This window comes from Aotus nancymaae, unplaced genomic scaffold (genome assembly GCF_030222135.1).
Source record: "Aotus nancymaae isolate 86718 unplaced genomic scaffold, 86718_ANA_hifiasm-v0.15.2.pri h1tg000002l, whole genome shotgun sequence".
In the NCBI taxonomy this organism is placed as follows: Eukaryota; Metazoa; Chordata; class Mammalia; order Primates; family Aotidae; genus Aotus; species Aotus nancymaae.
Window position 1 is genome coordinate 9,136,158 of NW_026988413.1, and position 27,789 is coordinate 9,163,946.

The 27,789-nt window shown below is 46.1% G+C and overlaps 2 protein-coding genes across 2 annotated transcripts in view; both read right to left on the reverse strand.

Annotated features, from left to right (window-relative positions):
• The window catches only part of LOC105711294 (zinc finger protein 282), a 28,492-nt gene extending 24,166 nt beyond the window's left edge, over positions 1-4,326 (reverse strand). Inside the window, 2 exon segments of the mRNA XM_064372404.1 lie at positions 1,094-1,513; positions 4,110-4,326. Coding sequence (XP_064228474.1) covers positions 1,094-1,513; positions 4,110-4,274 — 585 coding nt within the window. The 5' untranslated portion in view covers positions 4,275-4,326.
• A 7,501-nt stretch (positions 4,327-11,827) lies between these two features.
• Positions 11,828-27,789, reverse strand: part of ZNF398 (zinc finger protein 398) — a 32,105-nt gene continuing 16,143 nt past the window's right edge. The window contains exons 3-6 of the mRNA XM_021665239.2: positions 24,821-24,947; positions 24,175-24,288; positions 18,080-18,193; positions 11,828-16,023 (exon numbers count right to left, since the gene is read on the reverse strand). Of these exons, the coding sequence (XP_021520914.1) occupies positions 14,867-16,023; positions 18,080-18,193; positions 24,175-24,288; positions 24,821-24,947 (1,512 nt within the window). The 3' untranslated portion in view covers positions 11,828-14,866. The remainder of the gene's footprint in view (positions 16,024-18,079; positions 18,194-24,174; positions 24,289-24,820; positions 24,948-27,789) is intronic.

Below are 27,789 nucleotides of genomic sequence, written 5' to 3' on the forward strand. Positions count from 1 at the left end.
GGGGCCCAGGGAGGTTTTCTGTTAGAGATGGAGAGCGGGACAGAACAGTCACATGCCGCTGAGAACGGCCCAGCAGAGAGGGGAGAGCTGATGACTCAGAGGAGAAAAGAAAGAGATGCTGGGGTGAGCTCCTGGGGTGGGCAGGGGACATCAAGCCACAGGAACAAGGGAAATCAGAACCTGTGGCCACGGAGCAGCAGATGGAAGAACAAGCTGGCTGCATGTGGACGCCTCTTCTGAGTGACTCCGTTCTCTCAATGAAATGAAAAGCAGCATTGAGGATCCGAGGGGAAAGCAGGAGAGGAAACAGAATAAGAAACAGAGCGTGGATTCTGAACTTGAAGAAGGGTCCCCCTGAGGTCAGTGACCATGACTTGAAAGCAGCCCCAGGCAGCCTGATTTGAGATGTGACTCCAGCCACATTCAGGTGGGCATACACCAAGACAGCCAATGACACATGGTCGCTGGTAGGCGTCAAGTGGGAAAACCAAGGAGTGAAGAGGTGCAGAAACTTGCCGACAACCAGGCAACTCAAAGGGGTCTAGGAAGAACAAGAGCAAAGGGTCCAAGACAGAAATGCAGACTCTGGGGAATGAGTGGAGGTGAGCCTTGCTGGGGTAGAATGTTCAACACCAGGTTGTTTAAGTGGAGACAGGCCCTAAGAAGACACTGAGGCTGGGTGGGGCAGCTCATGCCTGTAATCCCAGCACTTTGGGAGGCTGAGGTGGGCAGATCACCTGAGGTCAGAAGTTCAAGACCAGCCTGACCAACATGGAGATACCCCCTCTCTACTAAAAATACAAAATTAGCCGGGCGTGGTGGTGCATGCCTGTAATCCCAGCCACTTGGGGGGCTGAGGCAGGGGAATCACTTGAACCCGGGAGGCAGAGGCTGCGGTGAGCCTAGATCGTGCCATTGCACTCCAGCCTGGGCAATAAGAGCGAAACTTCATCTCAAAAAAAAAAGAAGGCACTGAAATTGGATGACAGGGAGCCAGAGAAGTTTATGAGAAGGGTTGACAAAATGAAATCAAGGATTTTATTCACCTATACTGTTCCTCACCTCCATCCCTGCCCTGGGGACCGCCACATACCTTGGGGGCCTCCCCCTTGCTGCCCGGGGGCAGCCGCAGGACCCAGAAGTTCCTGTTGCGCAGCAGGTTCTCCAGGTTCTCCAGCCGCCTCTGCAGCAGCCCGTACTCCTGCAGCAGGGTCCCCAGCATGGCCCACTTGCTCTCCATGTGGTTCCCAAATTCCACAGCCGTCTTTTCACAGTCCGCCAGCTTCTTCTCAGCTGTCCCCGTGCGCCCCTCCAGGTTCAGCAGTTGGCTGGCCTGGGCATCCACCTTCCTCTCCACAGCCTGGATGGCAGCCACCACGGTCCAGAGTGAGATCTCTGCTGTGGGCAACTGGGGCTCTCGCATCATGCGGTCGGGGAAGACAGGTGCCCTATCTGGAAAGGGTGGGAACTGAAAAGGCATCGGCCGCCGTGCGTCCATGTCCCATTCTTGAGCCTGTATGCAGAGGGAGAAAGTGATAACCCAGGATGAGACCTTGTATGAGTGGGGGAAGTCAGCTGGGAACAAGGGTCAAGTAATCAAATGCTACATGGTGTCTTTCTTCTGCCAAGCCCCTGTACCTTGGGCTATACTAATGCTCCCAGCAATAGCTACCCACCCAGCCACCCAACTCACCACTCTCCCATCTCCTGCCTAGGTGAGTCAGTCCAGTCACTAGTTCACCTACCTTGACCATTAGCAAGTTTCGGCTGTGACTCCTGCCTAAAATGTCACAGGCCACTTTCTTTCTTTGAATAGACCAACTGATTTCTTCCAGGGCTAGGCTTAATGATGACCTTCATATTTGCCTAGTGTTTTATGTTTCCAAGAACTTTGATGTAAGTTATCTGACGCTAATCTTCCCAGCAATCTCTCAGCAGGTTAGGGCAAGAATGATGATCTCTGCTTTAAAGATGATGAAACTGAGGCACAGGGAGGCGGCTGGTCACTCCGAAGCGCCTCCCTGCACTGCCAGCTGAAGCACTCCAGGTGCTGCAGGTAACAAAAAACATTCCTGGTGGGGCGAGGTGGCTCACACCTTCCCAGCACTTTGGGAGGCCAAGGCAGGCAGCTCACTTGAGCTCAGGAGTTCAAGACCAGCCTGGCCAACATGGTGAAACCCTGTCTCTACTAAAAACACAAAAATTAGCCAGGCATGGTGGTAGGCTCCTGTAATCCCAGCTACCTAGGAGGCTGAGGCAGGAGAATTGCTTGAACCTGGGAAGTGGAGGTGGTAGTGAGCTGAGATGGCACCACGGCACTCCAGTCTGGGTGGCAGAGCAAGACTCTGTCTCAGAACAAGCAAACAAACAAAAAAAAACCCCACCACATTCCCACCAGGGCTGCGGTGAAAGGAAAGACCAGAGAGTCCAAGCTAGGGCAGAAAAGCAGCTCCCTTCCCCCACATACAACCATTGTTTCATAAATATTTTCCAAAATGAAAATAGGTTCACTGAAAAAGGTCACTCATTAGAGGTGAAAAGGGGATGTCCCTCACGCCCAAGAGGACTAAGAGAGAAACTCCTCCAGGACCCCTCTTTGCTTCCTGAGGAAGGGGTACCCCATGGCCTGGGGACTCCCCCTTTTATCTTCCAGTAGAGACCTCACCCTGGAAAGGTAGGCTAATAGGTGCAGATTGGGAGCTGAGCCCTATGGCTAAGGGGGACCAGTTGAGGGTGGTGACAGACAGTTCACTGGTCATCTAGGACCTGGTGTCTGACTCAGGGCTCACTGGACTGCGTGGGCTGGGAACCAACTCTCCTTCACACCTGGGACAGGAGGAGGTGTCATCTTCTGTCCTCCCGATGGCTGCTGAAGAGGCCCCTTGGGCTGGTAAAAGGGGAGGCCTGCTGCTTGAGGCAATCTGGACAGGCCAGCCCCCCTCTCTGACTCAGAGCAGCAGCAACAGCCACACAGTCCCAGCTTCCTGAGACCTGCTCTGGGACAGGGCAGAGTGAAGAGCAGAGTGGAGAGCAGGGTCCTAGGATCGCCAGGCCCTGCTGAGTAAGAGGTGCTGGTATTTCCATCAAAAGCATCCATTCCTCCATCAGGGAGGCTCCACTCCACCCTAGCCCACAGAAGGGGACAGAGTCGACAGTTGAAGTTAAGAAAGTCCAGGGACCAGTTTAGTTTTCTCAGGTTTGAAGACCTAACTCTGAAAATTATCAAACACAGCACAGCAGCCCCTGGCTCCTTCGTTAGCACCCAGCTGAGAGGCCGGTGGTGAGCAGAGGGGCTCCTGAGGAGCCCTGGCCCAGGGTCGGCCCAGGCTCTTCCCTGGGGAAGCTCTCAGGCCTCTCTGAGGATCCACCTCCCCTGGTTTTATACCCAATTCTGGAGCACTGGTTCTGCCCACGGAGATCATGGATGGAGCCTGTGCTACTCTCACCCGGTAGAGACCCTGAGCTCTTGGACGAGGCGAGGACTCAGGAGTCTTAAAAGCTGCCCAGGCCATTCCAACCTGCGGCCAAGTTTGCCAACCACAGGAAAGACCCCACGGTCACCTCTCCAAGGCCCCCTTCCTGGCTCACACTCGATGCAGGAGGAAAGTGAATTACTCACTACACTTGGTGAAAGGTGGCAATCAAACATTTTAAAAATCTCTTCGTCTAACTGGCCACCGTGTAAACACGGACGAGGCATTCACTCCTGCGGCCGGGCAGAAGCACAGCCCGCGAAGCCCTCCGCCAGGCGGGCGCGAAGGGAGCCCCGGGCCCCGGCTCGGCGACGGGGGTCAGGGCTCCGCCGGGTCCCGGAAAGGGCGGTCCCGGCCCCCGCCCCACACTCGGGGCCTCCGCACTCGGGCCCGGCGATCGCTGCTCCGCGCCGCGCGGGCCAGGCCTGCCGCTCCGGGCCTGCGTCGGGCCCGCTCCGCCCTGCCTGCCGCGCAGCCCGGCCCTGCCCCGCCCGCCTCGGGCCTCGTCTGGGCGCGGGCGCGGGCGCGGGGAGGGCGCCGCGAGGCTCCCGGAGGACGGTGCGGCCCGGTCCCGCGGCCCAGCCCGCGCCCCGCCCCCACGGCAGCGCGGCCATGGCGCCGGCGGGGCTCTCCCACCTGCATGGGCGGCATTCCCTCGGCCATTTCCCCGCGCAGCGCCGGCTCCTGGTGGCAGACCTCCTCCGGGGGCAGAGCCTGGGCCCAGCTCCAGCTCCCGCTGTCCAGCCCCAGGCCCTGGATGCCCAGTTGCTGAGGCTGCGGCCGTGTTGACACAAACTGCATCCTGGGAGTGCTGTTCCCCGCTCGGGCCGGCCAGGGAGAAGAAGAACGTTTTCCAGGCGCCTTCCCCCTCGCCGGGGCCGGACAGCTCCATCTACAGCCCGTAGGAGCAAACAGTCCCCTTCGGCGGCGCTCCCCGCCCCTCCGCAGCCCGCGCGCCAGCCAATAGCCTCGGAGCTCCTGCCCGCCTGCGGGGAACGGCCGGGGCCACTCCCGGGCTGGGGCCGCCGCCGCCCCAAAGCTGAGAGGCGGCGGCTTGGCCCAAAGGTCAGGCCCCCTCAGTCTGGGATGGCCGACCTTAAAGTCCCAAACTACGTGAGGACCTGGACTGTGGGCTTGATTTCTGTTAATTCTGCCAATGTATTGGGCATCCCGGGAGAAAACAGTGCCTGACCCTTTTGAAAATTTTGCAAGAGTCATTCTGTCTTCAGGCATATTCTTCTGGCCTTCTGCCTTCCCTCACTCCTTTGCAGGCTTTACCCGCGACTCCCTTTCCTCCCAATCCAGATTTACCTGGACCCATCCTAAAGCTTTTGCACTGTTATGGATGACAGAGAAGTGACTCGTGCTAAGGTGTCGAAAGAGGGCTGAGCTCTTTCTCCCAAGTAAGGTTCAGTGCATTTTAACAGTGGCCTCTTGAAACACCTTGAAATTAGGTTGGACGTGGTGCCTCACACCTGTAATCTCAGCACTTTGAGCACTTTGAGAGGCTGATGCGGGAGGATGGCTTGAGCCCAGGAGTTTGAGACCAGCCTGAGCAACACATTGACACCTGGTCCCTACAAAAAATAAAAATCAGCCAGGCGCGATGGCTCACGTCTGTAATCCCAGCACTTTGGGAGGCTGAGGCAGGTGGATCACCTGAAGTTAGGAGTTCGAGACCAGCCTGGCCATGGGGAAACCCTGTCTGTACTAAAAATACAAAATTAGCCAGGCATAGTGGTGTGGGCCTATAATCCCAGCTAATCTGGAGGCTGCGGCAGGAGAAGCACTTCAACCTGGGAGGCGGAGGTTGCAGTGAGCCAAGATTGTACCAGTGCACTCCAGCCTCGGTGACAGAGCAAGATTCCATGTCAAAAAAATAAAATAAAATAAGAAATAAAAATTAGCCGGGCATGGTGGCTCATGCCTGTAGTCCTAGTTACTTGGGAGGCTAAGGTTGAAGGTTGTAGTGAGCCATGACTGTACCATTGCATTCCAGCTTGGATGACATAGCAAAGATCCTGTGTCAAATAAATAAACTTTTAAATTGGGCAGGCATGGTGGCTCACACCTGTAATCTCAACATTTTGGAGGCCAAGGCTGAGGCCAGGAGTTCACCAGCTGTATCACCAGCCTGGGTGACACAGCAAGACCCCTTCTCTACAAACAACACCCTTTAAGGACAAGTCAATGTCACTTTGAAACATCAGGCCAGGTCAGAGGAGGAACTAGGGACAAGCCAGTGTAAGATGATGAAGATGAAGAAGGGGGAAATTCATTCAATCATTCTGAATTTATTTATAGAACATCTACTGTGTGCCAGGTGCTGTTTAGGAAAAGGGTGAGCTTTGCAGGTACATACACCTGAGCTTAAAATCCCAAAATCAGCACTCACTAGCTATGACTTTGAGCAACTTATTTAGCTTCTCTGAGCCTCAGTCATTCTATTCATATATAAATGAAAAAAATAATGCCAACTCTACTCTATTTTAATGTTGTAAAATTAGATGAGAATCGTGCCTGGCACATAGTGAGCAATTCTGCAAAGACAGTTGCCCCCCAAAAGGTGTTTTTGTAATTATTCTCAAAATAGTATTTACTTTGTTTTTCTAAAGGACCAGTCCCTGTCTTGTTAAGGAAGAGATCTCTAAGGCTCATCACCCCGTGCAGAGGCAGACCTGCTGGTACCTTTGATTTCCACTGCATTTTGTAAAATAAAGGACATTATTGGCCTATGTGAGACATGTGCTTCGAGGGCCATATTCAGAATAACAGTTATCTGCTAGGTACACTTCTAGGATACAGAAATGAGTACTTCACAGACTTAAGATTATCCTCCAGGAGCTTACAGGCTGGTAGAGGCCATGCTCCCAGAAGTCAGTGGTTTCCTTCCCTGTTTCCTGGCCCTGATTGTAAATAACACATTCACTTTTATTAGAGGAACCAGGCAGGTCCAGTCTGAAAAGCTCTAGGCAAATTAATTTCCAGCAGAACACATCTTCTGCACTATAGATTATTGACTCTTTTTCCTTTTTCCTAGAAGTGATAAAAGGAGGACTAGGTTAGTCCCAAACATTTATGCTATCTTTTCAGTATAAAGCCTTTAAAATGACTTCCCTTCCTAAGCACTTAGTTATAATGATGTCCCTTGTTACACAATAAGACATCACTGTAGTGTGTCTGCTTCACATTTTTCCTTCACAGAGGGTGGCTTTTCATGCAGCCATCAACACTTTCACGCTTTGTGACCAGAGTAGTAGCTCAGAGCTAGAGGTCCCATTCATGGTTTGTTGTTGTTGTCATTGTCGTCGTTGTTTTTTGTTTGTTTTTGAGACAGAGTCTCGCACTGTTGCCCAGACTAGAGTGCAATGGCACCATCTCAGCTCACTGCAACCTCCCCCTCCTGGGTTCACACAATTCTCCTGCCTCAGCTTCCCGAGTAGCTGGGATTACAGGCACACATTACCATACCCAGCTAATTTTTTGTATTTTTAGTAGAGATGGGATTTCACTATGTTAGCCAGATTGGTCTCGAACTCCTGACCTCATAATCTGCCTGCCTCAGCTTCCCAAAGTGCTGGGATTACAGGCATGAGCCACTGTGACTGGCCTCATTGTTAAGATATATGAGCAAAGCTTCTTAACTCAAACAGAATTTAAATGCACAGGCTTTTTGTACTAGCGTTATTTTATAACCACCAAGCCTGGCAACCACAGGCTATAAAAGGCCATAGTGGCTATCAGCAGGAGGGCAGTGAAGGGAGTGATTAAGGAGAACTTCCCAGAAGGAAAACAAGCAGGGAATGAGGAGGAAGCTGCTGTAGCTGCACAGGCTATGGGCCCAGTTATACGTCCTCCCATGATCAACGGGCTGATGAGACAGAGAGATACCCAAGAGTGAGAGATCCTGCATTGGGAGAGGTGTCCAGTCATAAGACTGGTTTCCAGAAATCACTGGATAACTAGGAGACAGTTATCTCACATCCTGAGGAGCAGAATGAGTAACTGGATCAAGTGGATTATAAATGCCAAGTATACAGCATAGTTAATACACGTTTCTTGTTAGGGAAGGACTGCGCCTGGCCCCTCAGTCTTTCAGGTGGGAACTGACTGCTTTTCATCCCCTCCCCTAAGAATTCTATTGTTACTGCTCTGGACAGGATATTTGAAGTGATGGATGCCGAACTAAAGAATACAGGAGAGGGGATGCATCAACACCAGAACATTTATGTCTACTATTTCCTAAAGATTTCTGGTGCTCTGCGTCTTTTCAACAACTACAATAAAGCTTTATTTGAGGAACAAAACATCTAGACTTGCTGTTAGCTAAGCGAAGAGGGCAACCAAATTTGCACTCCTATCTTGGTTTTTTGCCCCATACCTAATTTAATGAGCAGGCTACAAACTGCCAATGTGGTCAACAGGATAGGGAAAGGAAGGCTGCTCCGCTGCTCAGGCTTCCTCCCCCACTGGCACGTCCTTGGTCACAGCTTTCCACCTCCACTGCAACCTCCGCCTCCCGGGTTCAGGCAATTCTCCTGCCTCAGCCTCCCGAGTAGCTGGGACTACAGGCTTGTGCCACCACGTCAAGCTATTTTTTGTATTTTTAGTAGAAATAGGGTTTCACCCTGTTGGCCAGGATGGTCTCGATCTCTTGACCTCATGATCTGCCCACCTTAGCCTCCCAAAGTGCTGAGATTACAGGCATGAGCCACCGCATGCCCAGCCACTCCCCAAGTTATTCTAAAAGTTCAGCCAAAAACAAGCTGGGCACCCAAGAGGTGGAGGTTGCAGTGAGCCAAGATCGTGCCACTGCACTCTAGCCTGGGCGACAGAGCAAGACTCTGTCTCAAAAAAAAAATAAAAAAATAAAAAAACAAAAGAAACTAGTGCAACAGAATCTTCCTGCTACTCATCTCCTTGTCTTGGCCCCACGAGATCATCTGGGAAAATAAACATCCTAAATGACTACTTTCTTGGCTAATAACATAAATATGATTGGTGTAATTATTCTTGTTTTTATCCTGCTCTTTACTCACTGAGGGTGGCTTGTAGGTACTGTCTTATACAATTTTTTAAAATTATAAACTCAAGGTCAAGAACTGACCTGATGTACATAAGTACATCCTTAATTCTGAATCCTGCTGGTTTAGTCAACTCTCTCCAGTAACATCTTGTCTTCCTGACGTTATGATTCTTTCTATACAAAAAAGTGGTTAACAAAAGTTGCTGATAGAACTCAATATACTATACATGTAAACCTAATATTGTTGGCATTGAATTTTTCATCTCTTTCCATGCATACTTCCACTTCTGCTATTATTCCCCAAATTGCAATATTGGGCTAGCTTTTCATCACAGGCAGGCAAACTGGAAACAAACTACTGCGCTTTTTTTTTTGAAACAAGGTCTCATTCTGTTACCCAGGCTGAAGTGCAGTAGCACAATCACAGCTCATTGCAGCCTCAACCTCCTGGGCTGAAGGGATTCTCCCACCTCAGTCTCCAAGTAGCTGAGACTATAGACATGTGCCATCACACCTAGCTTTTTACTTTTTAATTTTTTGGTAGAGACGGGGTCTCACTATGTTGCTCAGGCTAGTCTCAAACTCCTGGGCTCAAGTGATGCTCCTGCCTCGGCCTCCCAAAGTAGTGGGATAACATGACTGACTGAGCCATCACACCCAGCCTCTGCCCAGTCTTGAATGAAGAGAAGCGTCGATATGACTCAGGATATTGTTTAACTAGCTAAAAAGTAATTCTCCTGCAACTACTACATAAACGCAGTCTTCTTATGAGGTGATTATCCTGCCTCAGCCTCCTGAGTAGCTGGGATTACAGGCACCTGCCACCATGCTTGGCTAATTTTTGTATTTTTAGTATAGATGGGGTTTCACCATGTTGACCAGGCTAGTCTCAAACTATTGACCTCAGGTGATCCACCCACCTCAGCCTCTCAAAGTGTTGGGATTACAGGCGTGAGCCACTGCGCCCAGCTACTCAATGAGGTTTTATCAAATATTTTATTTGAAAAAACTGGCGATTTTTGTAACCTGGCAATTTTTGATAGCATTGCATCACACTGTTTTTGAGGCATCTCTGGGCTATAACTATCTGTCTTCTTTGATGGGAATTGGTTTTAAGGGTGAAATTTTTTTTTTTGAAGAGGCAATTTAATTGACCAAGTTGAGAAAAGTCATTGTGTATGTGTGTATATATTATATGATTGTGGCCAGAGTTACTCATTTAAAAAGAAACTAAAACAAGGCCAGAAGGGAGGAATAACATCCTAGAAAGTGACAAATGACTCCTGCAACATACATACACAGAACCCTCCAGGTGCTTTCCGCAAGAAACAATATGCTCTGGCCCCGATACTGCTTACAAAGTAGAAAGAGAGATTCTATCCTGACAGCACTAGAAATGCTATATACTGTGCCACATTTGCCCATTCCCAAGTTACAAGGCCCACAGATCCCGGTGCAGGACCTTCCCCTGCCAACTCCAGCTGACTGAACCAGGATGAGCACATAACCCAGGGCAGCCAATGCAAGGGTTGGCTAGAAACTTCTGTGGCCTGGCAGATTCCCCACTGTTGAATCTGAAGTAAGAAAAACCAAGAGAGGTGGGCAGATCACTTGAGGTAAGGAGTTCAAGATCAGCCGGGCCAACATGGTGAAATCCCATGTCTGCTAAAAAAAAACAAAAACTTAGCTGGGCATGGTGGTGGGCGCCTGTAATCCCAGCTACTCGGGAGGCTGAGGCAGGAGAATCGCTTGAACCTGGAAGGCAGAGGTTGATGTGAGCTGAGATCATGCCACCGCATTCCAGCCTGGGCAAGAGTGAAACTCTGTCTCAAAAATAGAAACAGAACGAAGAGGCCAAGAGAATCAGAGCCAGATGACGTCATGGCACACAGAAACCTGTGGGAGCTAGGAGGTACAGAAAAGATAAAACAGGTTAAAAGGAAGCAAAAGACAGTGGCAACAAGCTGAGTCCCGGTGACCATGTGCTTCTGCAGAGCAGCCTCCATCCTTGGCACTTTCACTTCAAATTCAGCCTGGCTTTATGAACTCCCCCATCTCCCCGCCCCATTGGTCCTACAAAATCTTTCCTGGTAGCTATTGTACTGAACACCTCCTGTCTGTCAGGGTCCTGTGTTAAACACTACATAGGTTTCCTCCTGAGCCTTAACACCTCTGAGACACAAGTATTACTATCCCCATCTCATAAGTCTCAAGATGTTTAAATAATACATCAGTTAGTTTACTTATGTAAGGACTTGAATTGAGGACTCCAGAGTCCTTGTTCATAACCATTAAGCTGTACTAACATACGCGATGCATCATTGTTAAGGCCCTGCACACACCCTGCCCCCACCAATTTGATCTAATTTGGCAAAAGTATCTTTTGCCCATAAGAGTCTGAAATATTTTAAAACAAAGAACAGGCCTCTGTATATAAACCCTGTGAGAAATGACTACTCCTTTGCTACTGATAAAGAACCGGAGCTAGGACAGACAAGGAGGCTCACACCTATAATCCCAGCTCTTTGGGAGGCCTTGGCAGGATTGCTTCAACACCAGCCTGAACAACACAGCAACACAGACTTCTCTAAAAAAAAAAAGAAAAAAAAAATTAAGAAAAAAAAAAAAAGGCCTGGTGCAGTGGCTCACGCCTGTAATCCCAGCCCTTTGGGAGGCTGAGGGGGAGCAGATCATGAGGTCAGGAGTTCAAGACTAGCCTGACCAACATAGTGTAACCTCATCTCTATAAAAATACAAAAATTAGCCGGGCGTGGTGGTAGGCACCTGTAATCCCAGCTACTCAGGAGGCTGAGGCAGGAGAATTGCTTGAACCCAGGAGGAGGAGGTTGCAGTGAGCTGAGATTATGCCACTGCACTCCAGTCTGGTGACGGAACGAGACTCTGTCTCAAAACAAACAAACAGAAAAAACAAAACAACAAAAACAAACAAACAGGGCTAAAGAGAACAACGTTAGAAGTATCCATCAGGCACAAACCAAAAAAACGTATTTGGTGACATCAGAGGTCCTTGTCCATAAGACGCTTTTGCTCATGGCTACTGAACTGCCCTCAGGCAGCAACTGAGGATGCTTTTTATTGTTTAAGAAGATAAGACGTGGAAGGAAGGGAGGGTGGTCTGTCCCTCCTCAGAGAAAATTTGAGCAGAAATTTGGGATTCTCTTTCTATTTGGAATGAGATCCTTTTATCAACGAGGTTTTTGTGGACTGTTATGAATTAGTAAGTCACAGGGTCTGGTCCTGGTTGAGATAGGCATGAACATCATTTCTCAGATATGCTTCAGAGAAGCCCAGCACCTCCCCCGCCCCATAGGAATCTTGCACACTTTATTATTAATGAAGAGGGAAGTAGGAGTTTCCAATGTTCAGCAGAAAAGGAACAGGGTCATTGTCTTTCACTTTCTAGACAATCAACCAACTTCCATTTATTTTCACAACTGTGGCTAAACCAGAGTTTCATCCAATGGTGACAATGAAAAACCTAGTAAGCAAAGAGTAAATCTGGTTATAGTCAACACCTGGATCCACTCTAAGGGAATGGCGCCTGTGTGTGATAATAACAGCTTCTTGGTCCAAAGGGCTGACAGATGAAGAGCATGTTTCTGGGGTTTCCCCTTCCCTATCTTGTCTGGTCATGACAGGCAGTTCTCACATATTTCTTTAACTGCAGAGTTAAATGCATGGTTTCTCTCAGTTGCACTTGATGGGCTGAGTTTCTCCTCCACACTTTCCACTGGACACCTTATCCTTCCCACTGATCTATTTTAGTTACCAATTTTGAATCTTCAGCAAACACTCCTTGGAGCTAGCCTGCAGTTCTACCTGATAGGGAACTGACGAAAGAAAATAATAGTTGAACCCTCTACTTTACACCAGGCTGAGGATTAGGATCACATCTGCTTCCTTCTTTCTGGGATGGCCTCATACATCCCCTTTCATTCAGAGGTATGGCTCTTGCTTCACTTGTATTTGAATTGTGCTCACTTTTTGCCAAAGTTTAGGTCCCTGCTGGCTACACAGTTCCTTCCAGAAGGGACTGTGGGATCTATCTGCAACATTTCAATCCACAGGTCTCTTTCATTAGTAAGCTGTGTCCTTGGCAAATCTTTGAGTAAAAAAGAATTTAAAGTGTTACCTAGTCCCACTTCTCATCTACTGTAGAAATACCCTCCAGCATACCCTGGTAAATGCTTGAAATCCACTCAGAAAAGGGAACTCACCATCTAGACAAGACTTTGACTCTTCTCCCTTTTCATTGGGGAAATCAAGGTACAAACTAGAGCTGAATCTCAACTCAAGTTCCTAGTGGGTTGCCAATGAAGCCAGAACCCTGGCTTTGGGACTCCCAGAACCCCTAAATTTTCCCATGGTATAGGTCCAGATTCTGGCTAGAAAGCTCTTAATACCAATATGCTAGGATTCTGGCCATCATGTCTTGTTCTGTATTACTGGGCTTTTTCACTATAAGTTATGACAGCAGTCTAGGTCTCACACACATTTCTTGTGTCTCCCATGGTCCTGGTATTGTGAATGTCACAGAGCAGATGTTTTGTAAGTGTGATTATCCTACAAAGCAACATGTTCAGACACAGCCTTCCCAGAAGCAAAGTTAGCTGGCCAATACTTTTCCTAGTGTTGTTATGTATAACTAGAGAGTAAGGGTTGGGCTAGGTGATAAGGAAAAAATGGTCCTTTCCTTATCACTTCATTAAGAAAATGTCCTGTCTAAACATTTCCAGACCTTGTTCTGGGCACCTCAGGAAGAAGCAGAGGAAACAAGAGAGTATAGGAATAAACAAAGAATTTTCTGCCCAAGATGTAAGACTTTTGCATTCTGTCTTCTACCTCAGGCTTCCAAGCAGGAGTAAAACAACAAATCAAATAAATCTTAGTCAAGTTTCAGCAAGAATTTATCTGCATTGACTTTGCTGTCTTATTTAGCTTTGCCTGGACAGAAGCCAAAGACAGAGACAGAATTTTGGCAGGAAAAGGAATGTATCACAGGAATTTTTTTAAAATAATTCCTAGAGGCTTTCTTTTTTTCTTTTCAACAGTCTCATTTTGCAGATGAAAATCCATAAAGGAAATGGAACTTATGCCCAGGTGCAAAGCCACTTAGGAGCAGGCTCAGATACTCCCAGGTGATTAAATGATCCCAAGAAAAGAACACATGGTAGTCAAGGTCCCTAAAAGCAATACAAGCAGGAAGAAACTATTGTCAGTTTGCTGTGCTTAGCTCTCAGTGATCTAGGAAGTTGCTCAATCTGTCCACTGCCAATGAGATAGAGCCAGATATGGTGAACATACACTCTCTCTGATGGCTCAAGAAAGCGCATTACAACATTGTTATCATCTCACTACTGAGGATCAAGAGTTCACTGGCACTTTCTGAAGCTCCATGCTTCTGCAAAGTGCTGTGATCTTTGTTGCTGATGATGATCAAGAACATCAGACACCAGGAATGGAGAAGCCAACTCACTGGCTTGGGAAAGATAAGGAAGAATTTGATGTGAACGACTCTAAGAACATGGTGGAGGCACAAATTTTAGGCTGTTCTGTCTTTGTTAAGCCAGTTATTTCTCTGAGATCTGTAGCTTTTAAAGCTGGGACTGAGAAAACTGTTTCCAATTTTTTAACCAGGACCTTGGCAAAGGTTTCTGGCAGTTTAAATGCCAGTAAGAGCCTGTTTCAAATCAAGCCAGTATAGTTAAGGAATGTTCTCCTTAATCATCTTTTAAAGTCAGATTCCTTGTTCACCCAATATTAAACAAAATTTATGTCAAGAATTAATCTAAGAAACATAGGAAGGCAGTCTTGAATTACCAAGTTTCAGGGAAAGGCAGCCACAGAGGCATGTGAACAGATCTTGGCTGGTTTTGAGAGAGGAGGCAGCAACATAAACAGTGGCTTAACCACTTTCTCCAACAATCATCTTACCTATCAAGGAGTTAATAAAAGGCTTTAAACATTTTCATGCCTCATAATGGGATTCCAGTTTTGGAGGCTCTTCCCATGTACCTGTCTCTACCTAGAGACATAATCTACCATCAACCTGCTGTTCTCCAACCTCTCTGCAATATTCTTGTAACTTCTGCTTTTGCTGTATCTTTGAAAAGATGGAGATGCTGGGCTCCTTTCCAAGTCTTTCTGGGTTTCAAAATGTGGTATTCTTGTAATGGTGTGAAGTTCCAAAACACAAGTATGTCTCTAGTCAAGTGTATAGGACCCCAAATTCATTGATGTGCCAGATAATAATTACCATGGGTGTTAGATGAGGCTCACAGGCTTTCTCTTGGATTTTGTGCCCTGCTGTGAGCATATACAACCATGAAGCCACAGAGATTTGGATTTACAAAACTCCCCCTCCACTCCCTTCCCCATACCACTGGTTGGCCTCTAGACCTTCAGTGTTGACACCCAGGCCAGAAGTTTCAAGCCCAGTTATGAGAGGACCTGGTGGGTCGGGTGGCTGACCCGATGGGTCACTATCACCTCCACAGCCTCCATTGTGGCCTGAACGCAGGTGGTCCTTAAGTGTCTGTTTGTAGCGAAAGCTCCTGCCACAATAGGAGCAGGGGTAGGGCCGCTCCCCAGTGTGGATGCGCTGGTGTTTCATGAGGTGGTGCTTGCGGATGAAGCTCTTGCCGCAGTGAGGACAGCTGAAGGGCCGCTCACCCGTGTGCAGCCGCCGGTGGTTCAGCAGGTGCTCCTTGCGCATGAAGCTCTTACTGCAGTCAGTGCAGGGGTAAGGACGCTCACCCGTATGGATCATCTGGTGGCGGATCAGGGCCGAGTGGCCATTGAAGTCAATGCCACACTGAGGGCAGGAGAATGGGCGCTCTTGCGCGTGACCCCGCTGGTGGAGCAGGAGGCTGATTTTCAAGCTGAAGCTCCTGCCGCACTGGGCACAGCGGAAGGGCCTTTCGCTTGCATGAGCTCTCCGGTGGCTGGTGAGTCGAGCCTGGTCAGCAAAGCGCTTGGGGCAATCAGGACAGGGGAAAGGACGCTCGGTGCTGTTATGGACCCGAAGATGGTAGGTAAGTCTTGATGGGTGAGTAAAAGTCCTGGCACAGTGTGGGCAGGTGGGGGGCGTCTCACTGGCATGGTCCTGGGAGGTGCTGCTGAGGTCCGCCTGTGGAGTAAAGTGCTTAGGGCACTGGGCACAGGGTAAGGGGTGCTCAGTAGCATGGCTACATTGGTGGGTCAGCAACATGTCTTGGCTGAGACTCTTGCCACAGTGGTGGCATGAGAACACCTGCTCGCCAACTGAAGGTGGGAGGGGATAGCTACCCAACTGAGTAAAAGTCACTTGTCCCTCAGAGGCTTCAGGCAGGTCAGTGGCTGGACGTCCAAAAGGTGTCATGGATGTAGACTGCTGGCTTTTGAAAGCCACATTTGAAAAAGCATCCTTTGCTGCTGCTGGTGGTGGAGAAGAGAAGGGGACCGGAACCTCAGGGCACAACGAGGATCTAGCAAGGCCTTCAGCTTTGATGACAAGCTCTTCATCTGAAAGAAAAGACTCCAGGGTTATACCCATCAATAACTGTCCCACTAGCAACTCTCATGCATTCCTACCCAGCTCTAACCAATCACTCTAAGCTCTTAACTGGCTCAGATTGGAAACCCAGCAGAAGGCTGCAATAATAACCAAGACATCTGTGGTCTGTGTGGCAAATCATAAGAAAAATGAAATTAAATTTTATATTTATTTTACTTTATGACAGAGTCTCATTCTGTCACCCACACTGGAGTGTAGTAGCATGACCTTGGCTCACTGCAGCCTCCACCTCCTGAGTTCAAGTAATTCTCCTGCCTAAGCCTTCCAAGTAGCTAGGATTATAGGCATGCACTAGAGTGCCCAGCTAATTTTTGTATTTTTAGTAGAGACAGGATTTCACCATGGTGGACCAAGGGTCTCAAACTCCTGGCCCCGAGTGATCCACCTGCCTCAGCATCCCAAAGTGCTGGGATTACAGGCGTGAGCCACAGCACCCAGCCCTCATGTGAAAATTTAATATTGTACCTCTTCTTTTTTTTTAAGACAGAGTCTCACTCTGGAGTGCAGTGGTGTGATCTCAGCTCACTGCAACCTCCACCTCCCGGATTCAAGTGATTCTCCTGCCTTAGCCTCCCGAGTAGCTGGGACTATAGGCGTGCCATCACACCCAGTTAAGTTTTGTATTTTTAGTAGAGATGGGGTTTCACCATGTTGGCCAGGATGGTCTCAATCTCTTGACCTTGTGATTCGCCTGCCTCGGCCTCCCCAATGTGCTGGGATTACTGGCATAAGCCACCACATCCGGCCTATTGTACTTCTTCTATGCTATCTGTTAACAAACAGAAAATCCTTGGCATCAATCTTCCCAATGTTACTTTCATTATGTTTTACCTCTGCTCAAGAACTTTCTCTATTATCTGTTATGACAAAGCCTAAAATCATGTAATTATCTACTCCTACTTCTCTCTATTCTATCAGATCAATCTGTCTCAGTGGTCAGCTGTCTCTACTTCCCCTGAGAACAGAGTACACATTTCTGCTATGCATCTTTACTTATTCTGTCCTTGCTTTTGCAGAATGCTTCCCCCCTCTCTCCACCTTCCTGAATTATACCCAGCCATATCATACCAATCTTTTAAGCCATAATTCTGGTTGTATGCCGTTCTTGAGGTCTTATTTAAATACCTAAACTACAACTGATGCATGTTCTCTATTTTTTAGAGACAGGGTCTCCCTATGTTACCCAGACTGGTCTTAAACTCCTGGGAGTGATCCACCTACTTCAACCTCCTCCCAAAATGCTGGGCTTACAGGCATGAGTCACCAAGCCCAACCTGATGCATATTCTTGAAACTTCTCATTCATTTATATAAGTCATCCACTCTAATCATCCTTGACACTTAACAGACTTGCCTAGTACTAATATGTATGTGCCTAGTGTAAGTTTCTTCAAGAGCTGAAACTGTCTTATTTTGCATTTGTGTTTCCCAGTCTAAAAGAACACGGAGCACAGAAAATACTAAAAAAAAAACCAGACTGCATTAAATTGTATAAATGACTGAGATCCTTCTGATCTTGAGATTCTCTTCTAGAATACAAATGACAAAAGTATCTTAGATACTTCTGTTTCTTCTCGCATCATTGATTTTCTTTTCACTGAGGGAGGGCTCTTACTTAAATTTCCATTTACAGCTTTCCAATGCCATTTCTGTCTCCGGGGCTTGTCTCTCTACCCCACTCCCCCTTTTTCTACCTTTTCTACATGATTTTCAAATGTTCTTCTGTCTTTCCCCATTCCCATAATTTTGGTTTGTCTGTATGCACTTATTTTTCTTCCTCTGACAATTCTCATTTGTCTTTGTATGTAAATTTTCTCACTCACTTAAAATTAATCTTAGTGACTGTTTGGTTTCATTTATAATGTATTTGAGCATGTCTTTGTTTCTTTCCCTCATTCTTCTCCCACATCTTTGCCTCTACAAACCCATTTCACCTGCTATTTCTTCAGTCAGTCCTGGTATGAGCTGGATTTGAACGTGAACAACTTTTCAATTTCTTACTCACCAGCGTAAGCACTTTTGTAAACGTCACTTTCCTTGGACTCCGGCGGGGCCCCAACCTGAGGCTCTTCTTCTTGTTTAATCCAAGACAGAATATCTGATGTTGAAATACCAGGCTCTAATTTGTGGGAGAAAAAAAAAAACAGCATTCAGGAACTTGAATGAGAAGGTGAAATAATCATGTTGGTTTGTTGAATGCTATATTTTGCCCAAATATTTATTTATAAATAACTATAACAACAACACAGAACTAGCCTTTTAAAAAATGCATATAGGCCGGGTGTGGTGGCTTACACCTGTAATCCCAGCACTTTGGGAGGCTGAGGCGGGTGGATCATCTGAAGTCAGGAGTTTGAGACCAGCCTGGCCAACATGGCAAAACCCCATCTCTACTAAAAATACAAAAAATTAGTCAGGCATGGTGGCAGGTGCCTGTAATCCCAGCTACTCGGGAGGCTGAGGCAGGAGAATCACTTGAACCCATGAGGCTGAGACTTCAATTAGCCAAGATTGCCCCACTGCACTCCAGACTGAGCGACACCTCAAGACTCCATCTCAAAAAAAAGAAAGCACACAAACTTTAGAGGAGCAAGTTCAAAATGAAAACAAATTTATGTAGTTTTATATGATATACTCAGTTTGATTCTCTATTTTTAGTGAGCCCATTTAAAACAAATCACAGTTTTTATATTGGCAATGACTCCCTGAAATAATCTTCAATCACCAGTATATTTTGTTTCATTAGCACTCTTACATTCAAAATATTTTCACTTTTTTTCTCTCCCAGCTTGTTTATGAAATAGCAAAGTAAGAAATATTTTCTCCATTTAAGTAGAGAGGCCTATAGAAATTAAATTGCCAATAAGGAAGGATTTACAGTGAAACGCCATATTATCAAAGGTTTACTTTAAAATACATCCAAAGAGGCCGGATATAGTGGCTCACGCCTGTAATCCCAGCACTTTGGGAAGCCGAGGAGGGTGGATCACCTGAGGTCAATAATTCAAGACCAGCCTGACCAACGTGGAGAAACCCTGTTTCTACTAAAAATACAAAATTAGCAAGGCATGTGGCACCCTGTGCCTGTATTCCCAGCTACTCCGGAGGCTTCAGGAGAATTGCCTGAACCTGGGAGGCAGAGGTTGTGGTGAGCCAAGATCTTGCTATTGCACTCCAGCCTAGGCAACAAGAGTGAAACTCCGTCTCAAAAAAAAAAAGAAAAAAAAAAACCAACCAAACAAAAACCAAACCAAAACAAAAGTCCAGGCTCGGTGGCTCACGCCTCTAATCCTAGAATTTTGGGAGGCTAAGGCGGGTAGATCACGAGGTCAGCAGTTCGAGACCAGCCTGACCAAGATGGTGAAACCCTGTCTCTACTAAAAAATACAAAAATTAGCCAGGCATGGTCATGCACACCTGTAATCCCAGCTACTCAGGAGGCTGAGGTAGGAGAATTGCTTGAACTGGGGAGGCGGAGGTTGCAGTGAGCTAAGATCGCTCCACTGCACTCCAGCTTGGGAGACAGAGTGAGACTCTCTCAAAACACAAAAAACAAAAACAAAAAAAAATCCAAATTAAAAAACCCAAAAGAAACAAGAATACAGAAAAAAAAAAAAAAAAAATTTTTTTTTTTTTTTTTGGAGATGGAATCTTGCTCTGTCTTCCAGGCTGGAGTGCAATGGCATGATCTGGGCTCACTGTAACCTCCACCTCCCAGCTCCCAGGTTCAAGGGATCCTCCTGCCTCAGCCTCCAAGTAACTGGGATTACAGTAGCATGCCAGCACACCTGGCTAATTTTTTGTATTTGTAGTAGAGATGGGGGTTTCACCATGTTGGCCAGGCTGGTTTCAAACTTCTTTGTCTATTAAATATTAATATATTACCTTTGTCTATTAAATGATACAAGTCATTGTTTCCTAATGCTGGGAGGAAGAAGAATATAGTATCTGCAAGTCCTTCCAGTCTTGGAGGTTCTTTTTGAAAGAAAAAGCACACAGCCTCTAGAGGCTTTGCACAGACTATGTCTCATCTGATCAGTACCAAAAGAGCTGTGCTAGCTATTCCAACCCAGGCCTATAGGGCTTTTTGTTTTGAACTAAATGAACAAGCTGGCAAGCTGGCAAGCTGACAAGAGAGCTCGTCAGGCTCGAGAGAGTACCTTGAGGCTCTCTATAGTTATTGTATCTATAGATTTTTGTATCTTTTCTCTCTTACACTGAAAATCTCGGTTCTTAATCACATTAACATAATCTTTGCTTTAATTAAATGTATGTTTCCAATTAATACCACCAACAACAAAAATATGAACTCAAGTTTTTTTGTGTGGTTCTTTTTTTTTTGAGATGGAGTTTCACTCTTCTTACCCAGGCTGGGGTGCAATGGCATGACCTCAGCACACTGCTACCTCCATCTCCCGGGTTCAAGCCATTCTCCTGCCTCAGCCTCCCAAGTAGCCGGGATTACAGGCATGCACCACCACACCCAGCTAATTTTGTATTTTTAATAGAGATAGGGTTTCTCCATGTCGGCCAGGCTGGTCTCCAACTCCTGACCTCAGGTGATCCACCCTCCTCGGCCTCCCAAAGTGCTGGGATTACAGGAGTGAGCCACTGCGCCTGGCCTTGTGTGATTCTTTTAGTCCTTAGGATATATATATCTTAAGGATATATTTAATTACGTTAAATACTATGTTTTAAAGTAATTTGAAATCAATCTTCTCTATGTATCTATGTCACCAACTGATACACAGTTAGGTTTAGTTGATGTTTTTAAGCTTAATTTTTTTTTTTTTTTGAGACAGTCTCCTTCTGCCACCCAGACTGGAGTGCAGTGGTATGATCTTGTCTTACTTCCTGAGTTCAAGTGATCCTCCTGCCTCAGCCTCCCGAGTACCTGGGACTACAGGTGCAAGCCACTACGCCTGGCTAATTTTTGTATCTTTAGTAGAGATGCGGTTTTTCACCATGTTGGCCAGGCTGTTCTCGAACTCCTGACTTCAAATGATCTGCCTGCCTTGCCTCCCAAAGTGCCGTGATTACAAATGTGAGCCACCATACCCGGCCCTTAAATTTAATTTTTAAAAACTATGTTGGCCAGGTGAGGTAGCACCCTTCCTGAGGCAAGTCCATCAGCAGCAACATCATGTGCTCCTTTTTTACCTCTGTGTCACATTTTGGTAATTTTTTTTTTTTTTTTTTTTTTTTTTTTTGAGATGGAGTCTCACTTTGTTGCCCAGGCTGGAGTGCAGTGGTGCAATCTTTACTCACTGCAACCTCCGCCTCCCGGGCTCAAGCGATGCTCCTGCCTCAGCCTCCTGAGTAGTTGGGATTCCATACCCGGCTAATTTTTGCATTTTTAGTAGAGACGGGGTTTCACCATGTTAGTCAGGCTAGTCTCGAACTCCTGACTTTGTGATCTGCCCGCCTCGACCTCCCAAAGTGGTGGGATTACAGGCGTGAGCCACCGTGCCTGGCATATTTTGGTAATTCTTATAATATTCCTAACTTTTTTTCATTATCATTATATATGTTTTATAGATATAAAATAATGGTGATCTGTGATCAGTGGTCTTTTTTTTTTCTTTTGGAGACAAAGTCTGGCTCTATCCCCCAAGCTGGAGTGCAGTGATGCGATCTTGGCTTACTGTAATCTCCGCCTTTCCCGTTCAAGCGATTCTCCTGCCTCAGTCTATCAAGTAGCTGGGACTACAGGCAGGTGCCACCATGCCCAGCTAATTTTTTTTATTTTAGCAGAGACAGGGTTTCACCATTTTGCCCCTGCTGGTCTCCAACTCCTTAGCTCAAGCAATCCTCTAACCCTGGCCTCCCAAAGCACTGGAATTACAGACATGGGCCATGCCTCCTGGCCTGTGATCTGTGATCTTTGATGTAATTATTGTAATTGTTTTGGGGGCACCACAAACCATACCCATATAAGATGATTAACTTAATAAATGTTTTTGGTTGTTTTTTTGTTTTGTTTTGTTTTGAGACAGAGTCTCGCTGTGTTGCCCAGGCTGAAGTGCAATGGTGTGATCTCTGCTCACTGCAACCTCTACCTCCCAGGTTCAAGCGATTCTCCCTGCCTAGCCTCCCAAGTAGCTGAGATTACAGGTGCCCACAATCCTGCCTGGTGAATTTTTATATTTTTAGTAGAGATAGGGTTTCACCATGTTGACCAGGCTGGTCTTGAACTCCTAACCTCAGATGATCCACCTGCCTCCGCCTCCCCAAGTGCTGGGATTACAGGCATGAGCCACCGTGCCCAGCCAATAAATGTTTTGTTTGTTTGTTTGTTTGTCTTTTTGAGATGGAGTCTCACTCTGTCGCCCAGGCTGGAGTGCATTGGCACAATCTTGGCTCACTGCAACCTTCTCTGCCTCCTGGGTTCAAGTGATTCTCCTGCCTCAGCCTCCCGAGTAGCTGGGATTACAGGCGCCTACTACTGCACCTGGCTAATTTTTGTATTTTTAGTAGAGATGGGTTTCGCCATGTTGGCCAGGCTGGTCTTGAACACCTGACCTCATGATCCACCTGCCTTGGCCTGCCAAAGTGCTGGGATTACAGCTGTGAGCCACCGTGCCCAGCCCCAATAAATGTTTTATGTGTTGTTCTGACTGGTCCAATGACTGGGCCGTTCCCTTGCTTCTCTTCCTCCCTCTCCTAGGGCCTCCCTATTCCCTGAGACACAACCATATTGAAATTAGGCCAGTTAGTAACTTTACAATGGCCTCTAAGTGAAAGGAAGAGTTTACACATCTCTCACTTTAAATCAAAAGCTAGAATGCTTAAGGTTAGCAAAGAAGGCATGTCAAAAGCCAACGGGAGATAGGCTGAAAGGTAGGTCTCTTGAACCAAACAGTTAGCCAGGTTGTGAATGCAAAGGAAAAGTTCTTAAAGAAATTAACAGTGCCAATCCAGTAAACACACGACTAAGAATGCAAAACAACCTTATTGTTGATATGATGAAAGTTTGAGTACTCTAGATAAAAGATCAAATCAGCCACAACATTCCCTTAAGTCAATGTCTAATCCAGAGTAAGGCCTTAACATCTTTCCGTTCTATAAAGGCTGGTAGAGGTGAGGAAGCCGTATAAGTCTGAAGCTAGCAGAAGTGGGATTGACAAGGTTTAAGGAAGTGCAAAGTGAAGCGGCAAGTGCTAATAGAGAAGCTGCAGCAAGTTATCCAGAAGATCTAGTTACAATCACTTGATGAAGGTGGCTACACTAAACAACAGATTTTCATGTATAAGAAATAGTCTTCTATTGGAAGAAGTTGTCATCTAGGACTTTCACAGCTAGAGAGAAGTCAATGTCTGGCTTCAAAACTTCAAATGACAAGCTGACTCTCTTGTTAGAGGCTGATGCAGCTGGTGACTTCAACCTAGTGTTCATTTTAGTATTCTGAAAATCCTACGGCTCTTAAGAATTACACTATTTCTACTCTGCCTGTGCACTAGAAATGGAACAACAAAGCCTGGATGACAGCACATCAGTTACAGCATGGTTTATTGACTATTTTAAGCCCACTGTCGAGAACTACTGATCAGAAGAAAAGATTCCTTTCAAAATATTAGTGCTCATTTACAATGCACCTGGTCATCCACAAGCTCTGACGTGGATGAACAAGGAGTTGAATGTTGTTTTCATCCTTGCTAAAACAACATCCATTCTACAGCCCACAGGTCAAGGAGTAATTTTTACTTTGAAGTCTTACTATGTAAGAAATATATTTCAGCAGGGTGCGCTGGCTCACGTCTGTAATCCCAGCACTTTGGGAGGCCAAGGCAGGTGAATCACCTGAGGTCAGGAGTTCAAGACCAGCCTGGCCAACATGGTAAAACCCCATCTCTACTAAAAATACAAAAATTAGCCAGACATGGTGGTGGGCACCTGTAATCCCAGCTACTCTGGAAGCTAAGGCAGGAGAATGGCTTGAACCCAGGAGGCAGAGGTTACAGTGAGCCTGATGACCCATTCAAAATCTAGTTGCTTTAGCAATGAATGGCTCTAGAAGCGCATAAGCACTGCTTAATTCTGAGTCACCATCTCTGACCAGGAAAGGGAGACGAGGAGTAGATAATCTCTTCTCCCACTTACCTTCACTGGGGTCTGTGGGAATCTCACTTTCCTCTGGCCCTGTCTGGGCCTCTGTATTATGTTCTCCTTCTGGCTGAATCTGAGATAAGACATCAGGTTGATTTATAGCATAATCTAGGAGAGGAAAAAGGAAGAGGGTATGACAAAGAGATATATGAGGACAACAACTAATTGTCATCAAGGCCAAGCTGAAGCTTTGTGGTCACAGTCTCAGGGAATTTCATTTAGACTTCATATCACTTCTTCCCATTTATCCACCTTCAACTGTGGGTATTCAGGAAAGCAGGCAGTGGAGAGGTAATGTGTGGGGAAAGCACATGTGCTAGGTTAGCACTGCTTTCATTCAGAGTGACAATGTGCCTCAAAGGCGGAGAAGTCAAGTTCCTTGCCAAGTGAAGGATACCCATGGAAACCACCAGTTGTCACACCCATAACCCTGAACTTCATTCTCTCTCCTACAATTTGGCAAAAGGAGAGATTATTATTTCTAAGTAGCAAGCATGAATTGGTCATCTTTGGCTTGAAATCAGAATCTAAAGTGTGTGAAGATAGAGAGTGAGAATGAGGTCACTGGAGGAAAAGGGACTGTTCTGAGCCTTCTCGGAGCTGACGTCACTTCATTCAAAAGGTGTCAACTCAGCCTCACCCATGGAGATGAGAGACTCGTAGTTGCCCTTCATGATATTCTTGTAAAGTTCCTTTTGCCATTCTTCTAACTTTTCCCACTCTGGAGTGGAAAAGTAGATGGAGACATCATCAAATGCCACAGGCACCTAAAATTACAATCACATGGGTTAGTCCCTCCCATTACAATTCAGTCATTTCAATAAATCTCTTTACTTTGAATTAGTTCCTTTTTTTTTTTACATTTTCATAGGGTAGTCAATAAATATTCTAAGTATCTCTGAAACTCTTTCTTTTAATGCTTCACTTGTCATTAGTAAATCCTAAAATCCTAATACTCATGCAATACAGCATGTAGCTGGTACCTTTTATTGAGGCACATTAGAGTATTTTGGCAGGCAGTAATAAAATATCTAAGTACCGCATATGTTAAAACTTCAACCTTTATTGAGTCTTTGATTTCACCTCTTTTAAAATGCCTTTTCTCTAAGAACATCACTCTCCAGGAGATCCAAATTCCTCTATTTGTTTTCTTTGTGTTGTTTCTAGTTCCTCCAGTCTTTTGCCAAGTACAGAGTTCCCTTTGATGCTGTTCATCCTGCATATGAGGAGGAAAGGATAATATCACGGTTGATGACTGAAAGCTAACAGGATTGATGTTGGAGGCATGTTAGGAAAAAAATTAAACTTCAAAATTCATAATTTCTTCTCTGTGTAACTTTAGTCTTTTCTGAAGCTTTGTATAGTCTTCAAATAGAACATTTTGTTTATTTAAAACCCAATTTTCTGTTTCCAGTTCTTCTCTACCTGCCTCCAAGATTTATACCTTGTCCTGCAATCTCTTCGATCTGTTTTCACGGCAAGATTTTCTCTTTTTCTGGGCAACTGCAGCTCACTGCAATTTCTCTTTAGCTTCACTATACAATTTTCTGTGATACATTCATGAAGTTTATGCTTTTCTTCTAACCGCTTTTCTGTTCCCTTTCCAATGTCTTTTCAACTTCTAGTTAGACTTTTTCAGCTTGATTTCTTAAATTTCAGCATTCCTGTTTTAATGTCTCCATTATTTCCTTCAGCATTTGGTTTGAACTCTGCAAGTCATTGTCTGACTCTGCAAGTGAGGTTGCTTGGATCTGAAAACTATTGACTTAGTATTCCAGGTCAGAATTTTCATTTTATTCTTCCTCTGCATTTTCAATGTTCCCAATTAGTTGTTGAAGTTTGAACCTAATGCCTGAAAGCTCCCTTCCAGCTGACTCTCTACAATCTGTGAAGCCCACAATTACTTTTCACATTGATACTTTTCAGATTGCTTCCATATATCATGCTCCACTTTCATTTTCTTTTTTTGAGATAGAGTCTCGCTCTGTTGCCCTGGCTGGGGTGCAGTGGCGCCATCTCAGCTCACCGCAAACCCTGCCTCCTGGGTTCCAACGATTCTCCTGCCTCAGCCTCCCAGGTAGCTGGGACTACAGGTGTGTACCACCATGCCTGGCTAATTTTGTATTTTTAGTAGAGATGGGGTTTCGCCATGTTGGCCAGGCTGGTCTTGAACTCTAAACCTCAGGTGATCCACTCGCCTTCAACTCCCAAAATGCTGGGATTACAGGCATGAGCTATGATGCCCGGCCCCACCTTCATTTTCTATCTGCTAACTTGTGCTCAAATTCTAGCTTTTCTTTTTTTTTTTTTTTTGACGGAGTTTCGCTCTTGTTACCCAGGCTGGAGTGCAATGGCGTGATCTCGGCTCACTGCAATCTCTGCCTCCTGGGTTCAGGCAATTCTCCTGCCTCAGCCTCCTGAGTAGCTGGGATTACAGGCACGCGCCACCGTGCCCAGCTAATTTTTTGTATTTTTAGTAGAGACGGGGTTTCACCATGTTGACTAGGATGGTGTCCATCTCTTGACCTCGTGATCCATCTGCCTCGGCCTCTCAAAGTGCTGGGATTACAGGCATGAGCCGCCGCGCCCAGCAAATTCTAGCTTTTCATCTTGTAATACCACTAGTCTTTTATAACCTTCTTCCTTGGCATTAGGTGCCTTACATATTAATACATGATCTTTTTTTACTGAGGGTACTTTGTAGTGTTCAGGAGCTGGTCTGAGAATTTCATTGTCTGACTGTAAACCATCAGTTCACATTGAATCTTTGTCCTTTCCCTTTCTAGTTCACTCTTGCTGCTTCTAGTTTCATGGTTGTTATTTCTAGCTTGCTTGAAAGTTTCGTTCTTTGACTTTACTGGTCAGTTGTATTTCTTTCTTTTTCTTCTTTTTTTTATTTTTTTTATTTTTTTGAGATGGAGTCTTACTCTGTCACTCAGTCTAGAGTGCAATGATGCTATCTCAGCTCACTGCAACCTCCGACTCCTGAGTTCAAGTGATCCTCCTGCCTCAGCCTCCCAAGTAGCTGGGATTACAGGTGCACACCACCACACCTGGCTAATTTTTTTTTATTTTTAGTAGAGACAGGGTTTCACCGTGTTGGTCAGGTTGGTCTTGAACTCCTGACCTCAAAGATTCACCCACCTCAGCCTCCTAAAGTGCTGGGATTATAGGTGTGAGCCACTGCCACTGTGCCCAGCCTGGTCAGTGTATTTCTTTCTTGTTCAGTTTTATGTAACCTTTAATGATTAAAAAGGTATTTTGGCCAGGCGCAGTGACTCACACCTGTAATCTTAGTACTGTGGGAGGCCAAGGTAGGTGGATCACCTGAGGTCAGGAGTTTGAGACCAGCCTGGGCAACACGGTGAAACCCCGTCTCTACTAAAAATACAAGAATTAGCTGGGAGTGGTGGTACACACCTGTAATCCCACTACTCAGAGGCTAAGACAGGAGAAATGCTTGAACCTAGGAGGCGAAGGTGCAGTGAGCTGAGATCGTGCCACTGCACTCCAGCCTGGGTGACAAAAGTGAAACTCTACCTAAAAAAAAAAAAAAAGATATTTTGTTCACTGCTTGATTGTAGCTCTTTTTTTTTTTTTTTTTTTTTT